Raw genomic sequence first — 20364 nt, 5'->3', positions numbered from 1 at the left:
CCTCGCTTACAAACGAGGTGCTTCCAAAATCAGACCTAAGAATCCAACCGGGTCCCAGCCCAGTGCTGCCTCTCGCCTTCTTACCCTGTAATCATCAACTCACCCAAGTGGGACAGAAACCCTGGACTTACTCCCCGGGGACGGGACACGGCGCCGGCCGAACCACCCGCTGTCCGCACGAAATGTTCCTTCGGACGGACTTCGCCGGCGCTTTTGATGTCCCCGGCTGCAAAACCCGGCAAATCTCTGGATGAGTTGATGGACCCCCTGGGAGACCTCGGCGGACCCCAGGGAAACACGGGCCCCTGGTTGAGACCCACTGGATGGAGGGTCGTGGCTGGGTTCAGACCTTCCCCTCTAGGGGGCGCCGGGCTCCCATCCGACCCCAGGGCAGGGACTGGCTGGCTCAGGGGACAGGGGAATGGGGCACGAGGGGCGGAGGGACGTGGTTTTATTCTCAGCTGCCCCAGAGCTGTAAAGTGGGGAGAATGATTCTCTTGGGGTCTAGTTAGAGTGGGAGCTCTATGGGGCAGGGGCTGTCTCTGGGTCTGTGCCGCACCCGGCACGATGGGGCCCTTGACGCCCCCCCAGCTCTGGCAGTGCCCCTCACTCCCGACCCGCAGCCCCTGCTAGCCCCCCAGCTCTGCCGGTGCCCCTCACTCCTGACCCACAGCCCCTGCTAGCCCCCCCAGCTCTGCCGGTGCCCCTCACTCCCGACCCACAGCCCCCCCTCCCATTCCCAGCTGGCCGGCTCTGTCCCTCACTTGATGAAAGCAGCCATCAATCTCCATGCTGGTTTTATGACCCCCTCCGCCCCCGCCCCGGGTTCCCCATTCGGATCAAAGGTTAATTAATCCGAAGCAGACCGTGTCCAGAGTTATTCTGACCCCCGCCCGGGCAGGTGGTCCCAGCCCTGACACACAAGCCGCTATGAAAGACCAACAGGGCCCCGGCCCTGCCAAGGGGCCGGGGGCTCAGCGGGGGACTGGGGGGGACACATCAGCCATTTGGGACTCAGCTTGGAGGGGGAAGGGAAAGCCAGGTGGGATTAACCCCGAATCAGAGACGCCTGTCGCCCTAAAGGAGCTCGGATTTCACACGCCCGGCGCCGGGACGCAGCCCCTCTGGGGTGGGGCAGGGCAGCCCCTCTGGGGAGGGCATGGGGGTTGGGTATGTGGAGACCCCTCGCCTGGCACCAGGATGCAGGTCCTCTGGGGTGGGGCAGGGGCTGGGTACAGGGGGACCCCTTGCCTGGCTCTGGGACATGGCCCCTCTGGGGTGGGGCCTGGGGGCTGGGTATCTGGGGACCCCTTGCCCCGTGCTGGGATTTGGCCCCTCTAGGGTGGGGTGGGGACTGCGTATCTGAGGTCCCCTCGCCTGGTGCTGGGATGTGGCCCCTCTGGGGTGGGGCCCGGGGGCTGGGTATCTGGGAACCCCTTGTCCAGTGCTGGGATGCGGCCCCTGGGGGGTGGGGCGCAGGTAGGGTGACCAAATGTCCCAATTTTATAGGGACAGTCCCGATATTTGGGGCTTTTTCTTGTATAGATGTCTATTACCCCCCACCCCCTGTCCTGATTTTTCACACTTGCTGTCTACTCACCCTAGGCCAGGGGCTGCGTATATGGGGTCCCCTCGCCCAGGTCAAGGTGGGAGGGGTTTAATCTTGGCATGTGATTGGCCAGCCCATTGTGATGTCAGGGGTGGGTGCCGAAGGCGATTGGCCGCGAGGCAGAGGGGCGGGGTGGCGCGGCGCGAGGTCGCCCCCCAGTGGCCGGCCATGGGCTGGGCGCTGTGGCTGGCGCTGTGGGCGCTGGGGGGCTCTGGGGCCCGGGGCTGCCTGCGCTGCGACCCCGGCTCCATGCGGCTGCTGCGGGAGCTGAAGGGGCCCTACCTGGGCCGGCAGCTGCGGGGGGACCCGGAGCTGCGGGCGCGGCTGGAGGCCCTGCTCGAGCGCAGCCTCCAGGGGCTGGCGGAGCTGCCCATCGGGGAGCAGAGCTACATGGGGGTCATCGGTGCGCAGGGGCCCCTCCCCCGCCACCCCATACAGCCGGGGGGGGAGGGAGTTGGGGGATGTTAGGAGGGGGCGGCTGTCGGGGGGGGGGCGGGATCCCAGAGCTTTGGGTCTCATCCCCTTTGCTGCCCCCCCCCACTAACACGTCACCCCCCCCCCGCCAGACGAGAAGACGATGGGAGAAGCTGCAGCCCACTTCAGACGGGCCGTGACCCGAATCATGGAGAATGACTTCAAAGGTACCAGCCCCGGGGTGCCCCTCATCTCCGACCCGCAGCCCCCTGCCAGCCTGGCCCTCCCCCCCCAGCCCTGCCAGTGCCCCTCACCCCCGACCCGCAGCCCCCTGCCAGCCCGGCCCTTCCCCCCCCCCAGCCCTGCCAGTGCCCCTCATCTCCGACCCGCAGCCCCCTGCCAGCCCGGCCCTCCCCCCCCAGCCCTGCCAGTGCCCCTCATCTCCGACCCGCAGCCCCTGCCAGCCTGGCCCTCCCCCCCCAGCCCTGCCAGTGCCCCTCACCCCCGACCCGCAGCCCCTGCCAGCCCGGCCCTTCCCCCCCCCCAGCCCTGCCAGTGCCCCTCATCTCCGACCCGCAGCCCCCTGCCAGCCCGGCCCTCCCCCCCCCCCAGCCCTGCGAGTGCCCCTCACTCCCAACCTACAGCCCCTGCCAGCCCGGCCCTTCCTCCCCCCCCCCAGCCCTGCCAGTGCCCCTCATCTCCGACCCGCAGCCCCTGCCAGCCCGGCCCTTCCCCCCCCCAGCCCTGCCAGTGCCCCTCATCTCCGACCCGCAGCCCCCTGCCAGCTCGGCCCTTCCCCCCCCCCCCAGCCCTGCCAGTGCCCCTCACTCCCAACCTACAGCCCCTGCCAGCCCGGCCCTTCCTCCCCCCCCCCCAGCCCTGCCAGTGCCCCTCACCCCCGACCCGCAGCCCCTGCTAGCCCGGCCCTCCCCCCCCCCAGCCCTGCCAGTGCCCCTCACCCCCGACCCGTAGCCCCCTGCCAGCCCGGCCCTCCCCCCCCAGCCCTGCGAGTGCCCCTCACTCCCGACCCACAGCCCCTGCTAGCCCGGCCCTTCCCCCCCCCCCCAGCCCTGCCAGTGCCCCTCACTCCCGACCCGCAGCCCCCTGCTAGCCCGGCCCTTCCCCCCCCCCAGCCCTGCCAGTGCCCCTCACTCCCGACCCGCAGCCCCTGCTAGCCCGGCCCTTCCCCCCCCCCAGCCCTGCCAGTGCCCCTCACTCCCGACCCGCAGCCCCTGCTAGCCCGGCCCTGGGCTCCCCCTTCCTATTGCCAATGAGGCAGCGCCCCCTGCTGGCTGCTCTGGGGTTTTGCAAGTCGATTAACCCTTTGAAACCTGAACCGCTTAGACGACATGGGTCGATTCTAGGCAAGGGTCTTTTCGCGGGGGGAGGGAGGGGCGGGTTGTCTGGGGCCATGGCACTGTCCTGTGTGGTGTTCACAGCGCACTGGTTGCTCTGCAGATGGGCAGCTCTTCAACGAGGTGATGTGGAGCCTGCAGGAGCTGAGAGAGACCTTCACAACCCTCATGGCCCGATTCCAGAGAGAGGGTGAGGGGGAAAGTGCCCCTCACTCCCGAGCCGCAGCCCCCTGCTAGCCCAGCCCTGGGCTCCCCCCAGCTCTGCCGGTGCCCCTCACTCCCGACCTGCAGCTCTGTTCCCCAGGGCATGGGGGGGGGATAAGCCCCATTTCTCACCCTTCTTCTTCCTTCTTGTTTTGCAGTTTTTTGCCCGAATAAGTGTGGTGAGTGGGAGCCAGAGGGGATGGGGGGGGAGGGACAGATCCTGGGGGAGGGGTGGGGGGTTCCAGGGACCCTGTCTCTGATTCCCTGGGGGGTCAGGGATGCCCGTGCTGGGAAGGTCCTATCCTTGACTGCACTCCAGGCTAGGGCGCCCTGACCTCCTAATGCTAACCCCCCACAGCAGCTCAGGGCCTCCCCCCAACCCCCAGTGATCCCCTCCCCCCGCCAGCCCCAGAACGCCTGGGTCCAATTCCCCCAGCATGTCAGGTTCTGACTCCTGGGACACTGGCACCAACCTTACCCCGGGGGGCCTTCACCCCACCCTAGCTACTGGGGCCCTGACTCCCCAGGCCCTGACCTCCCCCCCCGGGCTCTGACCCCCCCCTCCACAGGGCGCATGGTTCACCAGTTCATCGACTGCCGGGCCTGCGGCACCGAGCTCTACTCCTGCAACCGGGACCTGCACTGTGGGGGTGAGTGGGGGGTGCTTGGGGAGGGATGGAGGGGTCAGATGATGGGGGTGGGGGTTGGCTGTGAAGGGATGGGAGGGTCTAGAGACCTCCAGCCTGTGTTGGGGTTTCACTCCCAGGTTCCAGGGCCCGGCTTCTCCAGCAGGGACAGGAAGGAAAATTCCCCCCATCCCCACCATGGCCAGGTGCATTGTGGGTAACAAGGGGTCTTCTATATCTAACTCTGGCCACTGTCAGAAACTGGACTGGATGGGCCCATTGACCGGGGGCGGGGTGGGTACTGGGATGGATGGGCCCACTCTGATGCAGGGGGCAGGCTGGTGTGGATGGGCCCATTGCTCTGATCTGAGGGGGGTACGGGGGTGGGTGGGCCCATTGCTGTGACCCAGGGCACACTGCTGGGGTTGGGTGTGGGGGGGTTACTGGAGTGGGTGAGCCCGGGGTGGGGGGGTTATGGGCTCTGATATCTGGGTCTCTAGCAGAGCGGAGGCTGCGGGTCCAGCAGGACGACGACCTGATCCTGGACTGTGCCTTGACCTGGCACCGCGCCAGCTACGGTGCCAAAAGCTACCGCTTCTACCGGGTACGGCGCCCCTCACTCGCGACCCACAGCCCCTACCAGCCCAGCCCTGCCGGCGCCCCTCACTCCCGACCCGCAGCCCCTACCAGCCCAGCCCTGCCGGCGCCCCTCACTCCCGACCCGCAGCCCCTACCAGCCCAGCCCTGCCGGCGCCCCTCACTCCAGACCCGCAGCCCCTACCAGCCCAGCCCTGCCGGCGCCCCTCACTCGCGACCCGCAGCCCCTGCCAGCCCAGCCCTGCCGGCGCCCCTCACTCGCGACCCGCAGCCCCTGCCAGCCCAGCCCTGCCGGCGCCCCTCACTCGCGACCCGCAGCCCCTGCCAGCCCAGCCCTGCCGGCGCCCCTCACTCCCGACCCGCAGCCTCCGTGATCCCCGCGTCTCTCCCGCAGGCGGTGGGGGGCTCGGAGCAGGTCATGGTCATGGGCCCTGACGCCTTCCTCGTGAAGAAGGAGGCGACAGCGAACGACTCGGGGCGCTATCGCTGTGAGATGCTGAATGCCCAGGGCTGGGTCTGCTCTGAGCTGTGCTTCCAGGTGACAGGTGAGGTGGACAGAACCCAGAAGTCCTGGCTCCCAGCCGTGCCCCTCCCCACTTCTCTAACCATTAGCCTCCACTCCCCTCCCAGAGCCAGAGGAGAACCCAGGAGTCCTGGCTCCCAGCTGCCTCCCACCACCCCCCCCCCGCCGCTTCTCTAACCACTAGCCCCCACTCCCCTCCCAGAGCCAGGAGAGAACCCAGGGGTCCTGGCTCCCAGCCGTGCCTCCCTCTAACACCTGTCCCCTCCCCCTTGCAGTGACTCCCCTGCTGGGGAATAGCACCCCACCACCTGCGCCGCCCCTGCTGGGGCCCCTGACGCTGCCCTCCCCATCACGGAGCCCAACCCCCCCGAGGGGCCCTGGAGACTGGACCGTCTGGGTCATCATCGGGAGTAGCGCCGGGCTGGTCCTACTGCTCATTGGGGGCTGGTGAGTCCGGACGCCGGGGCCCCCCCACCCTTCCCCCCGGGGGGCAGGACCCCCATGTGCCCGGGGCTGCGTGTCTGGGGGAGGCTGGGGGGCAAGGCCTGTGCCAGGGTGGGGGGCAGGTGGTGGCTCTGTCCCCCCCACCAGACAGCTCCCCCATCTCCTTTCCCTAACCCGCCCTCCCCTCCCCCTCCCTTACAGCGCCTGGCTCTATCGCCGCCAGCAGGAGGTGCCAGAGAAGGACGGTGGCAGCCAGGGGGGGCCGCTGAAGACGTGACCTGCCCCCCCAACTCCAGAGCCGACCCCCCCCCAGCCCTGGTTCCTCCCACCTCCAAGGCGGGGGGGGGGAGAGCTGAAACCCACCCCCCCCGGTACTTTTAAATAGACAGGATTTTATTGCCAATGCACTGTCGTCCCGGACTCCTGGGTCCTGTCCCCACCTCTGGGTTGGAGGGGTGGAGCTGGGAGCCAGGACACCTGAGTTCTATTCCTAGCTCAGCGTGACTCAGTTTCCCTCCCATGGACCACCCCTCAGCTACTCCCCACCCCAGCCGGAGTTAAAAACCACAGAGTCAGCCGGTGCAGTGGGAAGGGGCTTTATTGTGTGGGGGGAGCAGCTTGACTTCCGGGGTCCCCCCTCAACTGACCCCCCCCAGCCAGCACTTGGGGGAGGGGCCTCCCTGACCTTTGTGGGCAGAACCATCAGAGCTGTGGAGCTGGGGTTGGGGGTTGGAACAAGGCTATGCAGTTCCAGGTGAATTGGGGGGGGGGAGGATTGGATATAAGTTGGGATTTCTACTCACCCACAGCAGATCAGGGCTCATGGGAGGCCAGAACCCCCACTGCCCCCCCCCCAGTGATGGTGGGAGCTCTCCCGGCCCCTGCCACCACTCTGGGGAGCAAACAGGAGTTGAGCTGCACTGCTGTGAGCTTCCCCACGACAGTGCCTCGAAGGGATTGTGAGCTTCCCCATGGCAGTGCCCCGAGGGGGCTGTTCCAAGGGCTGCGAGCTTCCCCACAGCAGTGCCCTATCACCCAGTTAGTCCACCTTTCTCAGTAGCCTTTGGCCGCTGTCAGCTCCTCCCTCCCCGACTAGCTCAGCCCCCTTAGGGAGCTGCCCCCTCACCAGTGGTCAGAGACTCCCCACCCCTTAATTATCAGGCAGGGCACAGTGATGAGCAGGGTGGGGGGGGACTGGGTGTAAAAGGGAGGGGGCCAGGAGCTGGGGGGCAGCCTGGGTGTGGGGGGGAGTGAGGCAGTCCCCAATAGAACACTAGGCTCAGCAAATGGTACAGTTGCTATTTCCCCACCCCCCTCTGCCAGTAAAACATGAGGTAAAAAACCAAATGATATGATCCATCCAAGATGGCATCTAGAGTGGGCTTCTCCCAACCCAGCTAGGTACAGAGATGGCACAATCCAAACTAAGATGGTTTCCACATCCTCCCCTCTGGTCAATAAGACACTGGAGTCAAAGGTGATATGTCCCAAACAAGATGACATCCCACAGGTGGAGTTGCCTTCCGCCTGCCAATGAAACACTTAGGTTCAATTAAAGGTACGGCCCAAATAAAGAGGGCATTTGGACTTGGCATCACCCCAAGCACCAATGACTGGACCAATCCAAGATGGCACCTAGAGCTAACGTGACTCAAACATCAGTGGTCTGATCCATTTAAGATGGTGGTGGAAGCTGGCATCACCCCCAAACAATGGCTTAACCCATTCAAGAGCTGATGTGACCCTGAACACTTATGGTATGATTTATATAAGATGGCAGCCACCCGCCGTATCACTCTGAACACCAACAGTTTGATCCTTCCAAGATGCCCTTTGGGGCTGACAACCAAAACAGCAATGGTTTAATCCATCCAAGATGGCATCCAGTGTTGACATCACCCAGTAAAATGGCTACACCCATCCAAGATGGTGTCTGGAGTTGGCATCACCCCCAAGCAATGGTTTCATCCACCCAACATAGCATCCAGTTGGCTTCACCGATCAATGGTGGCATCCCGAGCTGATGTCAACTCCAAACAATGGTTTCACCCATCCAAGATGGCATCTGGAATTGATATCACTGCAAACAATGGTTTCACCTATCCAAGATGGCACCCGGAGTTGATGGCAACCTGAGTAATGGTTCCAAATATCCAAGATGGCACCTGCAATTGAGGTCACGCCAAACAAGGGTTCCACCCATCCAAGATGGTGCCGTGAGTTGACGTCACCGAGAATAATGCTTCTACTCATTCAAGATGGAGTTAACATCACCCATCCAAGATGGCGCCTGGAGTTGATGTCACCCTGAACAATGGTTCCACCATCCACGATGGCGCCCAGTTTTGGCATCACTACAAACTATGGTTCCTCCCATCCAAGATGGCGCCTGGAGTTGACGTCACCCATCCAAAATGGCACCTGCATTGGTGTGATTTGTTGGCGTCTCTGGGGTGGCGGTGGGGGACTCCCCGTGGCCGGGCCTGGGGGGCCCGCACCCTCTACCACTGCTCCACCATCAGGTCAATCATGTGGTTGACGCTCAGTTCAGGCGAGTCAAAGAAGTCAGTGGAGAAGATGCTGCTGCTGCCGGGGGTGCCGGGCCCCAGCCCCGAAGCTGGGCCAGCTGTCAAGGCCTCCAGCCAATCGACAGGGTCGAAGGCGGGCCGGGGGCTGGGCGACGGGGGCCCCTCCAGGGGCTCCGGGGAGAAGACCCCACGCAGGGAGTCCGAGGGGGACGAGGAAGAGGAGGAGGGAGGGGTGAGGAAGTCATAGTGGCCGGGGAAATCCAAGATGGCTGCTGCCGGCGGGGTGTGACGGGGCTTCTTGCAGGGCGCCCCCTGCTGGCTGAGAGGCGAGGGGGGCCGGCGTGGCTCTGTGGGGAGCAGCAAGGGGGCATCCGTGGGGAGCAGATCACCTGGAGAGGGGGTGGGGGGGTTAGATGGACATGGGATGCTGAATGGCACCCCCTCCAACCCGCTCCCTACAGCCCAGTGCCCCCTGCTGAGCCCCCTACCCCACCCCTTCACAGCCCCACCTCCTGCCCTGCTCCCCGCAGCCCAGCGTCCCCCTGCTGAGCCCCCGCCCCACTCCCTGCAGCCCAGTGCCCCTGCTGAGCCCCCCACCCTGCTCCCCGCAGCCCAGCACCCCCTGCTGAGACCCCTACCTCACCCCTTCACAGCCCCACCTCCCGCCCCACTCCCCGCAGCCCAGCGTCCCCAGCTGAGCCCCCCACCCTGCTGAGCCCCTGCCCCACTCCCTGCACCATGGCACCTCATACACCAGGCTGGGGCAGGGGGGCGAGGGGAGTGGGGGTACCCGGGGTCTCACCTGCACACGCCAGTGGCTCCTCCAGGATGTCTTCGATTGACTGACTTGGGACCAGCTGCGGACAGGGAGGGAGAAAGGGAGTGAAGGGCAGAGACAAGGACACGGCCCCTCTGGGGCGGGGCGCGGGGGCTGGGTATATGGGGACGCCCCCCCCCCATACCTGGGCTTTCTGGATGGCCTCCTGCAGCTCCTCCTCCAGGGAGCGGGGGCCTGGGGTGGGGCTGGCCGTGATCTGCAGGGGCAGTTCTAGGTCCTCCCCGATTGGCTCACAGGAAGGGGGGCAAAAAACCTGAGGGAGGGGGGAGGGACATGGGGGTAAATTTGAGGTTCCCCCAGCTCATCTCCTGCTCCACACATGGCCCTATGGCCCTCCCTCCTTGGCATGGCTCCGCCTCCCCCCCAGTACCCCTCCCCTCCCAACTTGCCATGACTCCGCCCCTCAGCCTCTCCCCTGGGATGCCCCACCCTCTCTGACTGCTCCACCGACTCCAATTATGGTATGGCCACACCCACTGCCATGCCCCTCCCATTTGGCCGGTCCTCCCCGCCCCCAGCACACAAGCCCCGCCCCTGGCCCCCACGCCACGCCCCCAGCTCTCACCAGGAACCCCTGTCTCCCGGGCACTGTGCCCTCGGGTGTCTCCCCGGCGGGGGTCTGGGGGCCGTGGCTGGCCGGGGGTGAGGGGGGCAGGGGCTCCCCCTCCGGGCGGCCGCGCCGGCACTTGTGCAGCTGCAGCTCCTCCCGCAGGTCGTCGGCCTCCCGCTGCTCCCGCTGCAGCTCCCAGGTGAGGCTGTCGATGAGCTGCTGCTTCTCCCGCAGCGCCCGGTCGGCGGGGGGCAAGGCGGGGGGGGGCGGCCCCGGGGCCCCCCGCACCTGGAAGGGCTTCAGCCGCTCCAGCAGGGCTGGCTTGGTGCCCGACACTGGCAGCCCGCGCTGGCGCAGCTGCTGGCGGAGCTCTGACACCTGGGGGGTGGGGGTGGGGGGTTAGTGAGGGGCCGGGGGGGCCTTAGTGCGGGACAGACGGATGCCCCTGTTCCACCCTCCCCACCAAGAATGTCTTCTTGACAGAGGAGAAGGGAACCCCCCAATCCTCCAGCCCCTCACAAACTCCGCACCCCCATAATCCCTGCCCCGCCCCTTCACAGCCCCACCCCCACTGCTCCAATAACCCCCTCCCACCCCTTCACAGCCCCACCCCCACCGCTCCAATAACCCCCTCCCACCCCTTCACAGCCCCACCCCCACCGCTCCAATAAACCCTCCCCCCTCTTCACAGCCCCACCCCCACCGCTCCAATAACCCCCTCCCACCCCTTCACAGCCCCACCCCCACCGCTCCAATAAACCCTCCCCCCTCTTCACAGCCCCACCCCCACCGCTCCAATAACCCCCTCACAGCCCTTCCCACCGCTCCAATAAACCCTCCCGCCTCTTCACAGCCCCACCCCCACCGCTCCAATAACCCCCTCCCACCCCTTCACAGTCCCACCCCCACCGCTCCAATAACCCCTCCCCCCTCTTCACAGCCCCACCCCCACCGCTCCAATAACCCCCTCACAGCCCTTCACAGGCCCACCCCCACTGCTACAATAACCCCCTCACAGCCCTTCACAGCCCCACCGCTACAATAACCCCCTCCCACCCCTTCACAGCCCCACCCCCACCGCTCCAATAACCCCTCCCCCCTCTTCACAGACCCACCCCCACCGCTCCAATAACCCCCTCACAGCCCTTCCCACCGCTCCAATAACCCCTCCCCCCTCTTCACAGCCCCACCCCCACCGCTCCAATAACCCCCTCACAGCCCTTCCCACCGCTCCAATAACCCCTCCCGCCTCTTCACAGCCCCACCCCCACCGCTCCAATAACCCCCTCACAGCCCTTCACAGCCCCACCCCCACCGCTCCAATAACCCCCTCACAGCCCTTCCCACCGCTCCAATAACCCCTCCCCCCTCTTCACAGCCCTACCCCCACCGCTCCAATAACCCCCCTCCCCACCTCTTCACAGCTCCCCTCCAATAACCCCTCCCCACTTCTTCACAGCCCCACTGCACCCTTCCAATAACCCCTCCCCATCTCTTCATAGCCCCATCCCCACCCCTCCAATAAACCCCTCCCACCCCGTCACCCCCCCCCACGCCCATGACCCTCCATCATTCCCTCACAACCCCCAAATCCCCACTCCCCATTTCCTCCTCCTCCACCCTGGCAGCCCCCCGCCAGTTCCTGCCTCCAGGGGGGAACAGGGTCCCCCCCAGATTTCCCCCCCCCTCACAGACACACTCACTGTCAGGTCATCCAGGTTGGCGGGCAGCAGCTCAGGCTTGGGGGGCACAGGAGGGGTGGGAGGCGTGGGGGGGACTGCCAGGGTAATTGCGGGGGCCGCGAAGCTGATCACTGGATCTGGGGAAATACTGGGGGGGAGGAACAGAGAGAGAGGAGGAGTTAGAGGGGGGCAGATTCAGTGAGGGGGGATTGAGAGGGTTCAGTGGGGGGTTGTGGGGGTACCTGGCACTCGGGGGGTGCAGTGGGACTTGGGGGTACCTGGTGATCAGGGGTGCAGGGGGTACCCCGGTTCAGGGGGGTTGGGGGGTACCTGGCACTGAGGGGGTTCAGGGGTTGGGGGTACCTGGCACTCAGGGGGTGCAGATGAAGTTGGGGTTACCTGGCATTCAGGGGGAGTTGGGAGGTACAGGGGGGTAGCTGGTGCGCAGGGGGTGCAGAGGGGTGCAGGGGGTTACCTGGTGATCAGGGAGTACAGGGGGGTAGCTGGTGCGCAGGGGGTGCAGGGCAGTGCAGGGGGGTACCTGGCGCTCAGGGAGTGCAGGGGGGGTACCTGGCGCTCAGGGGGTGCAGGGGAGTGCAGGGGGGGTACCTGGCGCTCAGGGGGTGCAGGGGGGGTACCTGGCACTCAGGAGGTGCAGGGCGGTGCAGGGGGGTACCTGGCGCTCAGGGAGTGCAGGGGGGGTACCTGGCACTCAGGGGGTGCAGGGGAGTGCAGGGGGGGTACCTGGCACTCAGGGGGTGCAGGGGGGGTACCTGGCACTCAGGGGGTGCAGGGCGGTGCAGGGGGGTACCTGGCACTCAGGGGGAGATGGGGGGTAGCTGGTGCTCAGGGGGTGCAGGGGGGGTACCTGGCACTCAGGGGGTGCAGGAGGGTACCTGGCACTCAGGGGGTGCAGGGGGGGTACCTGGCGCTCAGGGGGTGCAGGGCGGTGCAGGGGGGTACCTGGGACTCAGGGGGTGCAGGGGGGGTACCTGGCGCTCAGGGGGTGCAGGGCGGTGCAGGGGGGTACCTGGCACTCAGGGGGAGATGGGGGGTAGCTGGTGCTCAGGGGGTGCAGGGGGGTACCTGGCGCTCAGGGGGTGCAGGAGGGTACCTGGCGCTCAGGGGGTGCAGGGCCGGCACACACAGCGCTGCGGGGGACCCCGGGGGGGCCGGCGGCTGCTGCTGCTGCAGGATCTGGAGCTGGAGGAAGAGCTGCTGCTGCTGGAGCAGGCGGGCGTAGGCGGCGTCCAGGGGGGCCGGGGCCCGGGGGGGCCGGGCCGCAGGGGGCACGTACTGATGGTACTTCAGCTTCCTCACCTTGGGCTTGGGATCCTTCGCCTTCTTGGGGCGTGGGGGGCCCTGGGGAAGGGGGAAAACCTGGCTGGGACCTGCCGAGTGGGGCCCCCTCCCTATCCCAACTCCAACCTCACCCCCCCCACCAGGACACCCCAATTCTGTCCCCCCCACTCCCTGGCTGGGGCATCTCAATGCTGGCACCACTTTCCCATCCCCTCGCTGGGACACCCCAACACCCCCCCTGCTGGGACACCCCAACTCCAGCACCCCCACATTCCCCTCTCAGTTCCTGCTGGGGATCCGCCCCCCTCGTCCCACAGCCCCCCACCCCCGGCCCCAGCTTGGCACCTACCTTGGGCAGCAAGGCCGGGGGCTTAGCCGGGGGACCGCCCCCAGGAGGTTGGGATTCGGGGTCCGGGGCAAGCGCTGAGGGAGGCTGGGACTCCAGGATCGACAGCAGCTCTGGCTGCAGGGAGAGGGGCCCAGAAAGCCAAGGAGTCACACAGCAGGGATAGAACCCAGGAGTCCTGGCTCCCAGCCCCCCTCCGCCCCCCCCAACTCTAACCACTGGACCCCACTCCCCTTCCAGAGCCGGGGATAGAACCCAGGAGTCCTGGCTCCCAGCCCCCCCCTCCGCAGTTTGAAAAGCCAGACACCAGATGGCAGCAGAGACCCAGGGCACCCCCCAGCTCTCCCGGTGCCCCTCACTCTCGACCCACAGCCCCCTCCTGTCCCCAGCTCTGGGCTCCGCCATGTATCTCACCTGGACAGCAGCCCCTGACGCCGAGGGGGGGGATGGGTTGCCGGGGGGGGCCCCCAGGCAGTGGGTGAAGCGCGGGGAAGTAGAGGAGGACGATGATGACGATGAAGAACTGCTGAGATCCTCCTCTAATAGGAAGGTCCCAGGGGCAGCAGGGGCTGGATCAGCTGGGGGGGCGGGGGGAGGGGAATTAGACCAGTTTTGAAAATCTCACCTGCCCCCCCTGAGCCAGCAGGTCCCCGCCCTGGCACCGGATGGGAGCCGGCGCCCCCTATTCCCAGAACGCGTCCACCTTCAGCCACTCATTTAGCCGTAGACCCAGGGAGAGAACCCAGGAGTCCTGGCTCCCAGCCCCACTGCTCTAACCACTAGCCCCCACTCCCCTCCCCGAGCCAAGGGGAGAACCCAGGAGTCCTGGCTCCCAGCCCCACTGCTCTCACCACTAGCCCCCACTCCCCTCCCCGAGCCAAGGGGAGAACCCAGGAGTCCTGGCTCCCAGCCCCCCCCTGCTCTCACCACTAGCCCCCACTCCCCTCCCAGAGTCGGGGAGAACCCAGGAGTCCTGGCACCTGCTGTACCTTTCACAGCATCTTTGAGGCTGGCGTCCAGGGAAAGGATGTTTTTCGTCACGAGTTCCAGTGGCCCCGGCCGTTGCAGGAGTTTCTCCTTCAGATCCTCAGCCAGACGCGTCTTCTTCTCCTTCCGCTCTGTGGGGTCCCCCCCAGACTCTGCCGGGGGGGACACAGAGTGAATGGGGGGGCGCAGGCCATGGGGGGGAGCCCAAGTACCATGCACTGATCTGTTTGTGCCAGTTATGGGACCCAGGCGGCCAGGCAGGTGAGCCATAGATGGGCTGGGGCAAAGGACTGGGGACCCAGGTGTCCTGGTGGGGGGGGACGACCCCAGATGAGCCGGAGCATGGGATTGGGGACCCAGGTGTCCGGGCGGCACCTACCTTCTGTGAACTGGCCCTTGGCAGCTCCCACTTTGTGGGTTCTCGTCTGGACCTTCACTTTCAGGGTCTCGTCAGCCTGTAAGGGGTGGGAGTGGGGGTCAGAACAGCCTGGAGCAGCAAAGGGGGGGTATTGGGGTGCTGGGCGGGAGCAAGGCAGGAGCGCTGATTGCTGGGTTGGAGTGGGGTCTAGTGGTTAGAGCAGCGGGGGCTGGGAGTTAGGGCTTTGGGGTTCTCTCTCTAGCTCTGGGAGCATTGTGGAGTCTAGTGGGGAGGGGGGGGGGCTGGGAACCAGGACACCTGGGTTCTATCCTGGCTCTGGGAGGGGAATGGGGCCTAGTGGTTAGAGCGTGTGGGGGTATTGGAACCAGGACTCCTGGGTTCTCTCCGCTGCGAGTCCCTTCCCCTCCCTGTGGCTCAGTTTCCCCCTCTGCCCAATGGGGAGTTTGACTCCCATCCACCTGAATGCGTCTCCAGCACTCTAAGCCCCCTCCAGTGGGTGGGGATCATTTGCATATTCCATTACCCAGCCTGTCTTGCAACAGCAACATAGCCACACAAGCTTCCCCTGCCCCCAGGCCATCCCAGTTGCTCACCCGGCTCTGCTCTGGGGTCCCGTTCACCTCCAGGTAGGTTGCGGGGGGCTTGGTCAGAGCTGGAGGGAGAGATGGGAAGGTTAGCGCCCCCCACTGTCAGCAGGAGAGGGGTCCCAGGAAGCCAAGGAGGGCTGTGAGTTGGGGCTCCAGCCCAGATACGCTGTGGTTGGTGACTCACCACCTCCCTGCTCCCCCAGGGCCCCATACCTCCCACCCAGTCCCTTCCCCATAGACCCATTCCTTAACAGCCCTTCTTGCCCCCCCCCCCCCAGTCCCTCCTCCTTGGTCCCACTCACGTGTCACGAGATGCTGCTCCTGGGATCTGCGATGCTGCATCCTCAGCTGCAGCACTGGGGGAGGAAGGGCACAGTCAGGGGGGGTGAGACCACCAGCCCCTCTGCCCACGTCCCAGGGGTTCCCCCCCCCGAGCTCTGCACACAACCTCCCGCCAGTCCCCGCTGCCTCTCAGTTCCCAGCCGGGATGGATGGGGGGAAATGGGGGTGGGGGGAGGGGCATGGGATTGGGGCGCATGGGGTGGGGGGAGCAGAGGATGGGGTGGAGAGGAGGGGCCAGGGAGGGGCACAGGAGGGGAGCAGGCAGAGGAGGGGGAGGGGTATGGTGCGCCCGTCTATTCTTGTCCCTTCCCCCCCCAGCAGGTGTCTGGCGGGTGGCAGCTGGGGTGAGGGGAGTGAGAGCTATTTCGGGAGCTGGTAACATGAGACCCCCCTGCCCCCCACAGAACCACCCTCTCCCCACCCCATATAACCCCCCACCAATGGAGTACCCCCAGGAGCCCAGCAGGGGGTGCTGGGCTGCAGAGGGTGGGGTGGGGGTCTCAGCAGGGGGGTGCTGGACTGCAGGGAGGGGGGCGGGGGGCTCGGCAGGGGGCGCTGGGCTGCAGGGAGCGGGGCGGGGGGCTCGTCAGGGGATGCTGGGCTGCGGGGAGGGGGGCGGGGCTCGTCAGGGGGCGCTGGGCTGCAGGGAGTGGGGGGGGCTCAGCAAGGGGCGCTGGGCTGCAGGGAGGGGGGGCTCGGCAAGGGGCGCTGGGCTGCAGGGGGCGGGGCGGGGGGCTCGGCACGGGGCGCTGGGCTGCAGGGAGCGGGGCGGGGGGCTCGGCAGGGGGCGCTGGGCTGCAGGGGGCGGGGCGGGGGGCTCGGCAGGGGGCGCTGGGCTGCAGGGGGCGGGGCGGGGGGCTCGGCGGGGAGTGCCGGGCTGCAGGGAGCAGGGCGGGGGGCTCGGCAGGGGGCGCTGGGCTGCAGGGAGCGGGGTGGGGGCTCGGCGGGGGCGCTGGGCTGCAGGGGGCAGGGCGGGGGCTCAGCGGGGGGTGCCGGGCTGCAAGGAGCGGGGCAGGGGGCACTAAACTGCAGACTCTAGGTCTGATCCTGTGGGCTGCGGCTGGCTCTGGGGTGGCTGCAGCTGGCAGCCAAGAGGAGATTTAGGACAGGAAGTGAAGAAGCAGCTCTTTTCCAGGCGGGGGAGGGGGCAGGGGGCACGGGACATCCCGATTCGTTAACCCCTGCAGGGCTGGCTAATATCTCCCGGCAGAGTAGGCAGAGGGGGCTGCAGCGCAGAGCTCCAGACCCCAGTTGCCCCCTTTCCCCATTGGTGCCATTCACTCCCTGTCCTCCCCCACCCTTTGTGGCTAAACCAGGGCCTGGGCTTTGCCCTGGCCAGGAGGGGGCAGGGTTGTTTTGCTCACAGACACCCCTGTCCCCCTAGCTGGGGAATCCCTTCAGCTCTGGGACCCAGGCATAGGCGGGACCTCAGGTAGGCCAGAATGAGGCCTTGGAGACCCAGACATGCAGGACAGGGGACCTGCTGTCTGGGACGCCTGGGTCCCTGGCGCCGAGACCCCCTGCTCTAACCACCAGCCCCCACTCCCCTCCCCGAGCTGGGATAGAACCCAGGAGTCCTGGCTCTCAGCACCCCTGCTCTAACCACCAGACCCCACTCCCCTCCCCGAGCTGGGATAGAACCCAGGAGTCCTGGCTCTCAGCGCCCCCCTGTTCTAACCACCAGACCCTCCCCGAGCTGGGATAGAACCCAGGAGTCCTGGCTCTCAGCCCCCCCCGCTCTAACCACCAGACCCCACTCCCCTCCCCGAGCTGGGATAGAACCCAGGAGTCCTGGCTCTCAGCCCCCCTCCTCTAACCACCAGACCCCACTCCCCTCCCCGAGCTGGGATAGAACCCAGGAGTCCTGGATCCCAGCCCCCCGCTTTACCGTCCGCCCCTCGAGCCCCTGTGCTGGGGGCCCCGTTTTCCAGCCCCACTCACCGGATCGGAACTTGCTCCGGATCAGCATGGAGCGCTCGGAGGCCAACAGGGTCATGGTCAGGGCTGGGGGTGTCGAGCGTGAAGGGGGGGCACCTGGCCAGCTGCCCTGGGCTGGGGGGACCCCAAAACAATCCAGCAGGGAAGAGAGACCGAAGGAGAACGGGGGGTCACAGACGGAGCTTGTGCCTGAACAACTCCTCCCCTGAAAGAGGGGCCCCCATAAGTTGAGGGGGATGGCAATGCCCCAGGGCTGGATAATGGGGGGCAGGGAACTCTCAAAAACTTCCACTCAGTGGCTCCCAGCCCCCCCACTCCCCTCCCTGAGCTGGGATAGAACCCAGGTGTCCTGGCTCCCAGCCCCCCCACCCTAATCCTGTTGGGACAGAGATTATTCCCTGTATAGGGGGTCATTTTAATTCTAGACACACACACCCTGGTTCCTTGCTGGGGGTCGGGGAAGAGCAGATCTAGGGGGCTCTGTTTGGAGGGGGAGCAGAACAAAGGGATGGGGGGATCCGGGGGCCGATTTCGGGAGCTTGGGGGGCAGGATGGGACAGTTTAGAGGGAGGCCTATCTGGGGGACAGATTCGGGGGGATGGGGCAGGGAGTCAGAGAGCAGGATTTGGGGGGATCTGGTGGGGCACATTCTGGGACATGAGGATCTAGGGGGCAGATTTCAGGGGGGCTATAGGGGGTGAGATTTGGGAGATCAGATTTGGGGGAAAAGGGATTGGGACAGATTTCTGGGCAGGGATGTCTTGAGGGGCAGATTGGGATGGCTGGGGCAGGAGTGGGTGAAGGGAGATCAACTGGGGGGTCAGGATTGGGGAGAGGGATGGGGTCAGGTTTGGGGGATCTAGGGGCCAAGCAGTGGGTTGGAGGCCCCAGGGGGCAGGTTGGGGGATCGGGGGCTCCAGGGGGGCAATTTGGGGGATTGGGGAACTCCAGGGGGTGGATAGTGGGGATTGGGGGGCTCCAGGGGGCAGGTTGGGGGGCAATTTGGGAATTGGGGGGCTCCGGTGGGCAGGTTTGGGGGAATGGGGGCCCCATGGGACAAGTTTGGGGATTGGGGGCTTCAGGAAGCAGGATGGGGCCCCCAGGGGGTGGGGTGGTTGGGTGATCACAGGGGCCCAGAGAGCAGGTGGGGGGATAGCAGGGCCCCAGGGGGTGGGTTGGGGGCTCCAGGGGTCAGGTCGGAGGCTCCAGGGGGCAGGCTGGGGAATCTGGGGCCCCAGAGGGTGGGTTGGTAGAATCGGGGGCCCCAGAGAGCAGGGTGGGGGGATTGCTGGTATCAGGAGCCCCGGGAGGCAGGCTGGGGGAATCGGGTCTCAAGGGGGCAGGTTGGAGGCTCCAGGGGGTGGGTTGGGGGGCTCAGGAGCTCCAGGGGGGAAGTTGGGAGATCTGGGGCCCCAGGGGTGGTTTGGGGGGATCTGGGGCCCCAGGGGGTGGGCTGAGTCCATCATGGGGACCCAGAGAGCAGGTTGGGGGGCCCAGGAGGTGGGTTGGGGGTATCTGGGGTTTCAGGGGGCGGGTTGGGGGGATTGGGGGTTCCAGGGGGTGGGTTGGAGAGACTGGGGGGCAGGTTGGGGGATCGGGGGCCCCAGTGGGAGAGTTGGGGAGATTATGGGGGCCAGTGGGCGGGTTGGGGGATCGGGGACCCCAGTGGGAGAGTTGGGGGGATTATGGGGGCCAGTGGGCGGGTTGGGGGATCGGGGACCCCAGTGGGAGAGTTGGGGGGTCGGGAGCCCCAGTGGGCGGGTTCGGGGATCGGGGACCCCAGGTGGCAGGTTGGGGGGGTCGGGAGCCCCAGGGGGCGGGTTGCCGGTTGGGGGATCGGGGTCCCACCCACCAGCGCCGCGCGGTGACTGTCCCGGTCGCTGTCCGGCCCGGCTCGGTCGGTCTCTCCCCGCGGGTCCCGGCCCGGCTGCGTGGGGGGTGCTGGGGCCGGCCACGGGCGGGCTCTGCAGGCTGGGGGGCGGGGGGACCTTGGGCCGGTGATGTCACAGCTGCCCCCATAAAGGGGGGGGGGGGCGGCAGCTGCCACCTCCCCCCCCCCCCCCCCCCCCACGTGTGAAAAGGCCCCACCTGCCGGTCACCCGACACCGCCACTCGCGGGCAGGAACGCGCTGCTGGCTCAGCAGGGACCCGCCCCCTGGGCTGGCCCTAGACCCCAGCCCCCTCCCAGAGCCGGGAGAACCCAGGAGTCCTGGGTCCGCCCCCCCCGCTCTAACCATTAGTCCCCAGCCCCCTCCCAGAGCCGGGAGAACCCAGGAGTCCTGGCTCCTCCCCCCCCCGCTCTAACCATTAGTCCCCAGCCCCCTCCCAGAGCCGGGAGAACCCAGGAGTCCTGGCTCCTCCCCCCCCCCCGCTCTAACCATTAGTCCCCAGCCCCCTCCCAGAGCCGGGAGAACCCAGGAGTCCTGGCTCCTCCCCCCCCCCCGCTCTAACCATTAGTCCCCAGCCCCCTCCCGTTTGGCCACTAGAGGGGGATGTGATTGTTGCACCTTCACTCAGGACTCCTGGGTCCTATTCCTGGCTCAGCACCTGAACTCCTCACCCAAAACACAGACCCGGAGTCGCCGAGATCGGGGCCCCGGCGGGCCGGGCGCTGCCCACACACAGAGTCGCCGAGATCGGGGCCCCGGCGGGCTGGGCGCTGCCCAGACACAGTTACCGAGATCGGGGCCCCGGCGGGCTGGGCGCTGCCCAGACACAGTTACCGAGATCGGGGCCCCGGCGGGCCGGGCGCTGCCCAGACACAGAGTCGCCGAGATCGGGGCCCCGGCGGGCTGGGCGCTGCCCAGACACAGTTACCGAGATCGGGGCCCCGGCGGGCCGGGCGCTGCCCAGACACAGTTACCGAGATCGGGGCCCCGGCGGGCCGGGCGCTGCCCAGACACAGTTACCGAGATCGGGGCCCCGGCGGGCCGGGCGCTGCCCAGACACAGAGTCGCCGAGATCGGGGCCCTGGCGGGCTGGGTGCTGCCCAGACACAGAGTCGCCGAGATCGGGGCCTGTCGGGCCGGGCGCTGCCCAGACACAGAGTCGCCGAGATCGGGGCCCCGGCGGGCCGGGCGCTGCCCAGACACAGAGTCGCCGAGATCGGGGCC

At 67.0% G+C, this 20364-nt stretch overlaps 2 protein-coding genes across 6 annotated transcripts; one reads left to right on the top strand and one right to left on the bottom strand.

Moving 5' to 3' along the window:
• The first annotated feature begins 1777 nt into the window (after window positions 1-1777).
• Window positions 1778-6551, top strand: IZUMO1 (izumo sperm-oocyte fusion 1). 3 transcript variants are annotated; one of them, XM_054009594.1, is made up of 8 exons: window positions 1778-2012; window positions 2176-2250; window positions 3482-3568; window positions 4152-4232; window positions 4712-4812; window positions 5200-5350; window positions 5604-5775; window positions 5974-6551. In XM_054009594.1, the coding sequence occupies exons 1-8, from the start codon at window positions 1778-1780 to the stop codon at window positions 6047-6049; spliced, it is 978 nt and encodes a 325-aa protein (XP_053865569.1). In that variant the 3' UTR covers window positions 6050-6551. The 3 variants fall into 3 exon arrangements, with proteins under 3 accessions (XP_053865569.1, XP_053865568.1, XP_053865570.1); XM_054009593.1 differs by having other exon boundaries at window positions 4709-4812; XM_054009595.1 differs by lacking the exon at window positions 5604-5775 and having other exon boundaries at window positions 4709-4812.
• On the bottom strand, window positions 6353-19190 carry MAMSTR (MEF2 activating motif and SAP domain containing transcriptional regulator). 3 transcript variants are annotated; one of them, XM_054009591.1, is made up of 14 exons: window positions 19104-19190; window positions 17255-17456; window positions 15274-15327; window positions 14978-15036; window positions 14385-14460; window positions 14008-14157; window positions 13433-13596; window positions 13022-13135; window positions 12485-12732; window positions 11392-11518; window positions 9704-10066; window positions 9263-9391; window positions 9103-9157; window positions 6353-8689 (listed from the first exon to the last, which is right to left on the bottom strand). In XM_054009591.1, the coding sequence occupies exons 2-14, from the start codon at window positions 17307-17309 to the stop codon at window positions 8274-8276; spliced, it is 2010 nt and encodes a 669-aa protein (XP_053865566.1). In that variant the 5' UTR covers window positions 17310-17456; window positions 19104-19190; the 3' UTR covers window positions 6353-8273. The 3 variants fall into 3 exon arrangements, with proteins under 3 accessions (XP_053865566.1, XP_053865565.1, XP_053865567.1); XM_054009590.1 differs by having other exon boundaries at window positions 17255-17365; XM_054009592.1 differs by lacking the exon at window positions 19104-19190 and having other exon boundaries at window positions 14008-14136; window positions 17255-17547.
• Between the last annotated feature and the right edge of the window lie 1174 nt (window positions 19191-20364).

The sequence above is a fragment of the Malaclemys terrapin genome, chromosome 20 (assembly GCF_027887155.1).
Source record: "Malaclemys terrapin pileata isolate rMalTer1 chromosome 20, rMalTer1.hap1, whole genome shotgun sequence".
Lineage (NCBI taxonomy): Eukaryota > Metazoa > Chordata > Testudines > Emydidae > Malaclemys > Malaclemys terrapin.
Note: the sequence above shows the minus strand (reverse complement) of the source record. Positions and strands in the feature narration are given on the sequence as shown.

Bases quoted from the DNA above. Each gene is read 5' to 3' on its own strand.
- IZUMO1 (XM_054009593.1), top strand. From the start codon at position 1,778: ATGGGCTGGGCGCTGTGGCTGGCGCTGTGGGCGCTGGGGGGCTCTGGG. The intron at 3,569-4,151 runs GTGAGGGGGAAA...CCCCCTCCACAG, and splicing joins GGCCCGATTCCAGAGAGAGG to GGCGCATGGTTCACCAGTTC. The intron at 4,233-4,708 runs GTGAGTGGGGGG...CTGGGTCTCTAG, and splicing joins CCGGGACCTGCACTGTGGGG to CAGAGCGGAGGCTGCGGGTC.
- MAMSTR (XM_054009591.1), bottom strand. From the start codon at position 17,309: ATGACCCTGTTGGCCTCCGAGCGCTCCATGCTGATCCGGAGCAAGTTC. The intron at 15,328-17,254 runs GTGAGTGGGGCT...TTCCTCCCCCAG, and splicing joins CCGGAGCAAGTTCCGATCCG to TGCTGCAGCTGAGGATGCAG. The intron at 11,519-12,484 runs GTACCCTCCTGC...CCTCCCCCCCAG, and splicing joins CTGCACCCCCTGAGCGCCAG to TATTTCCCCAGATCCAGTGA.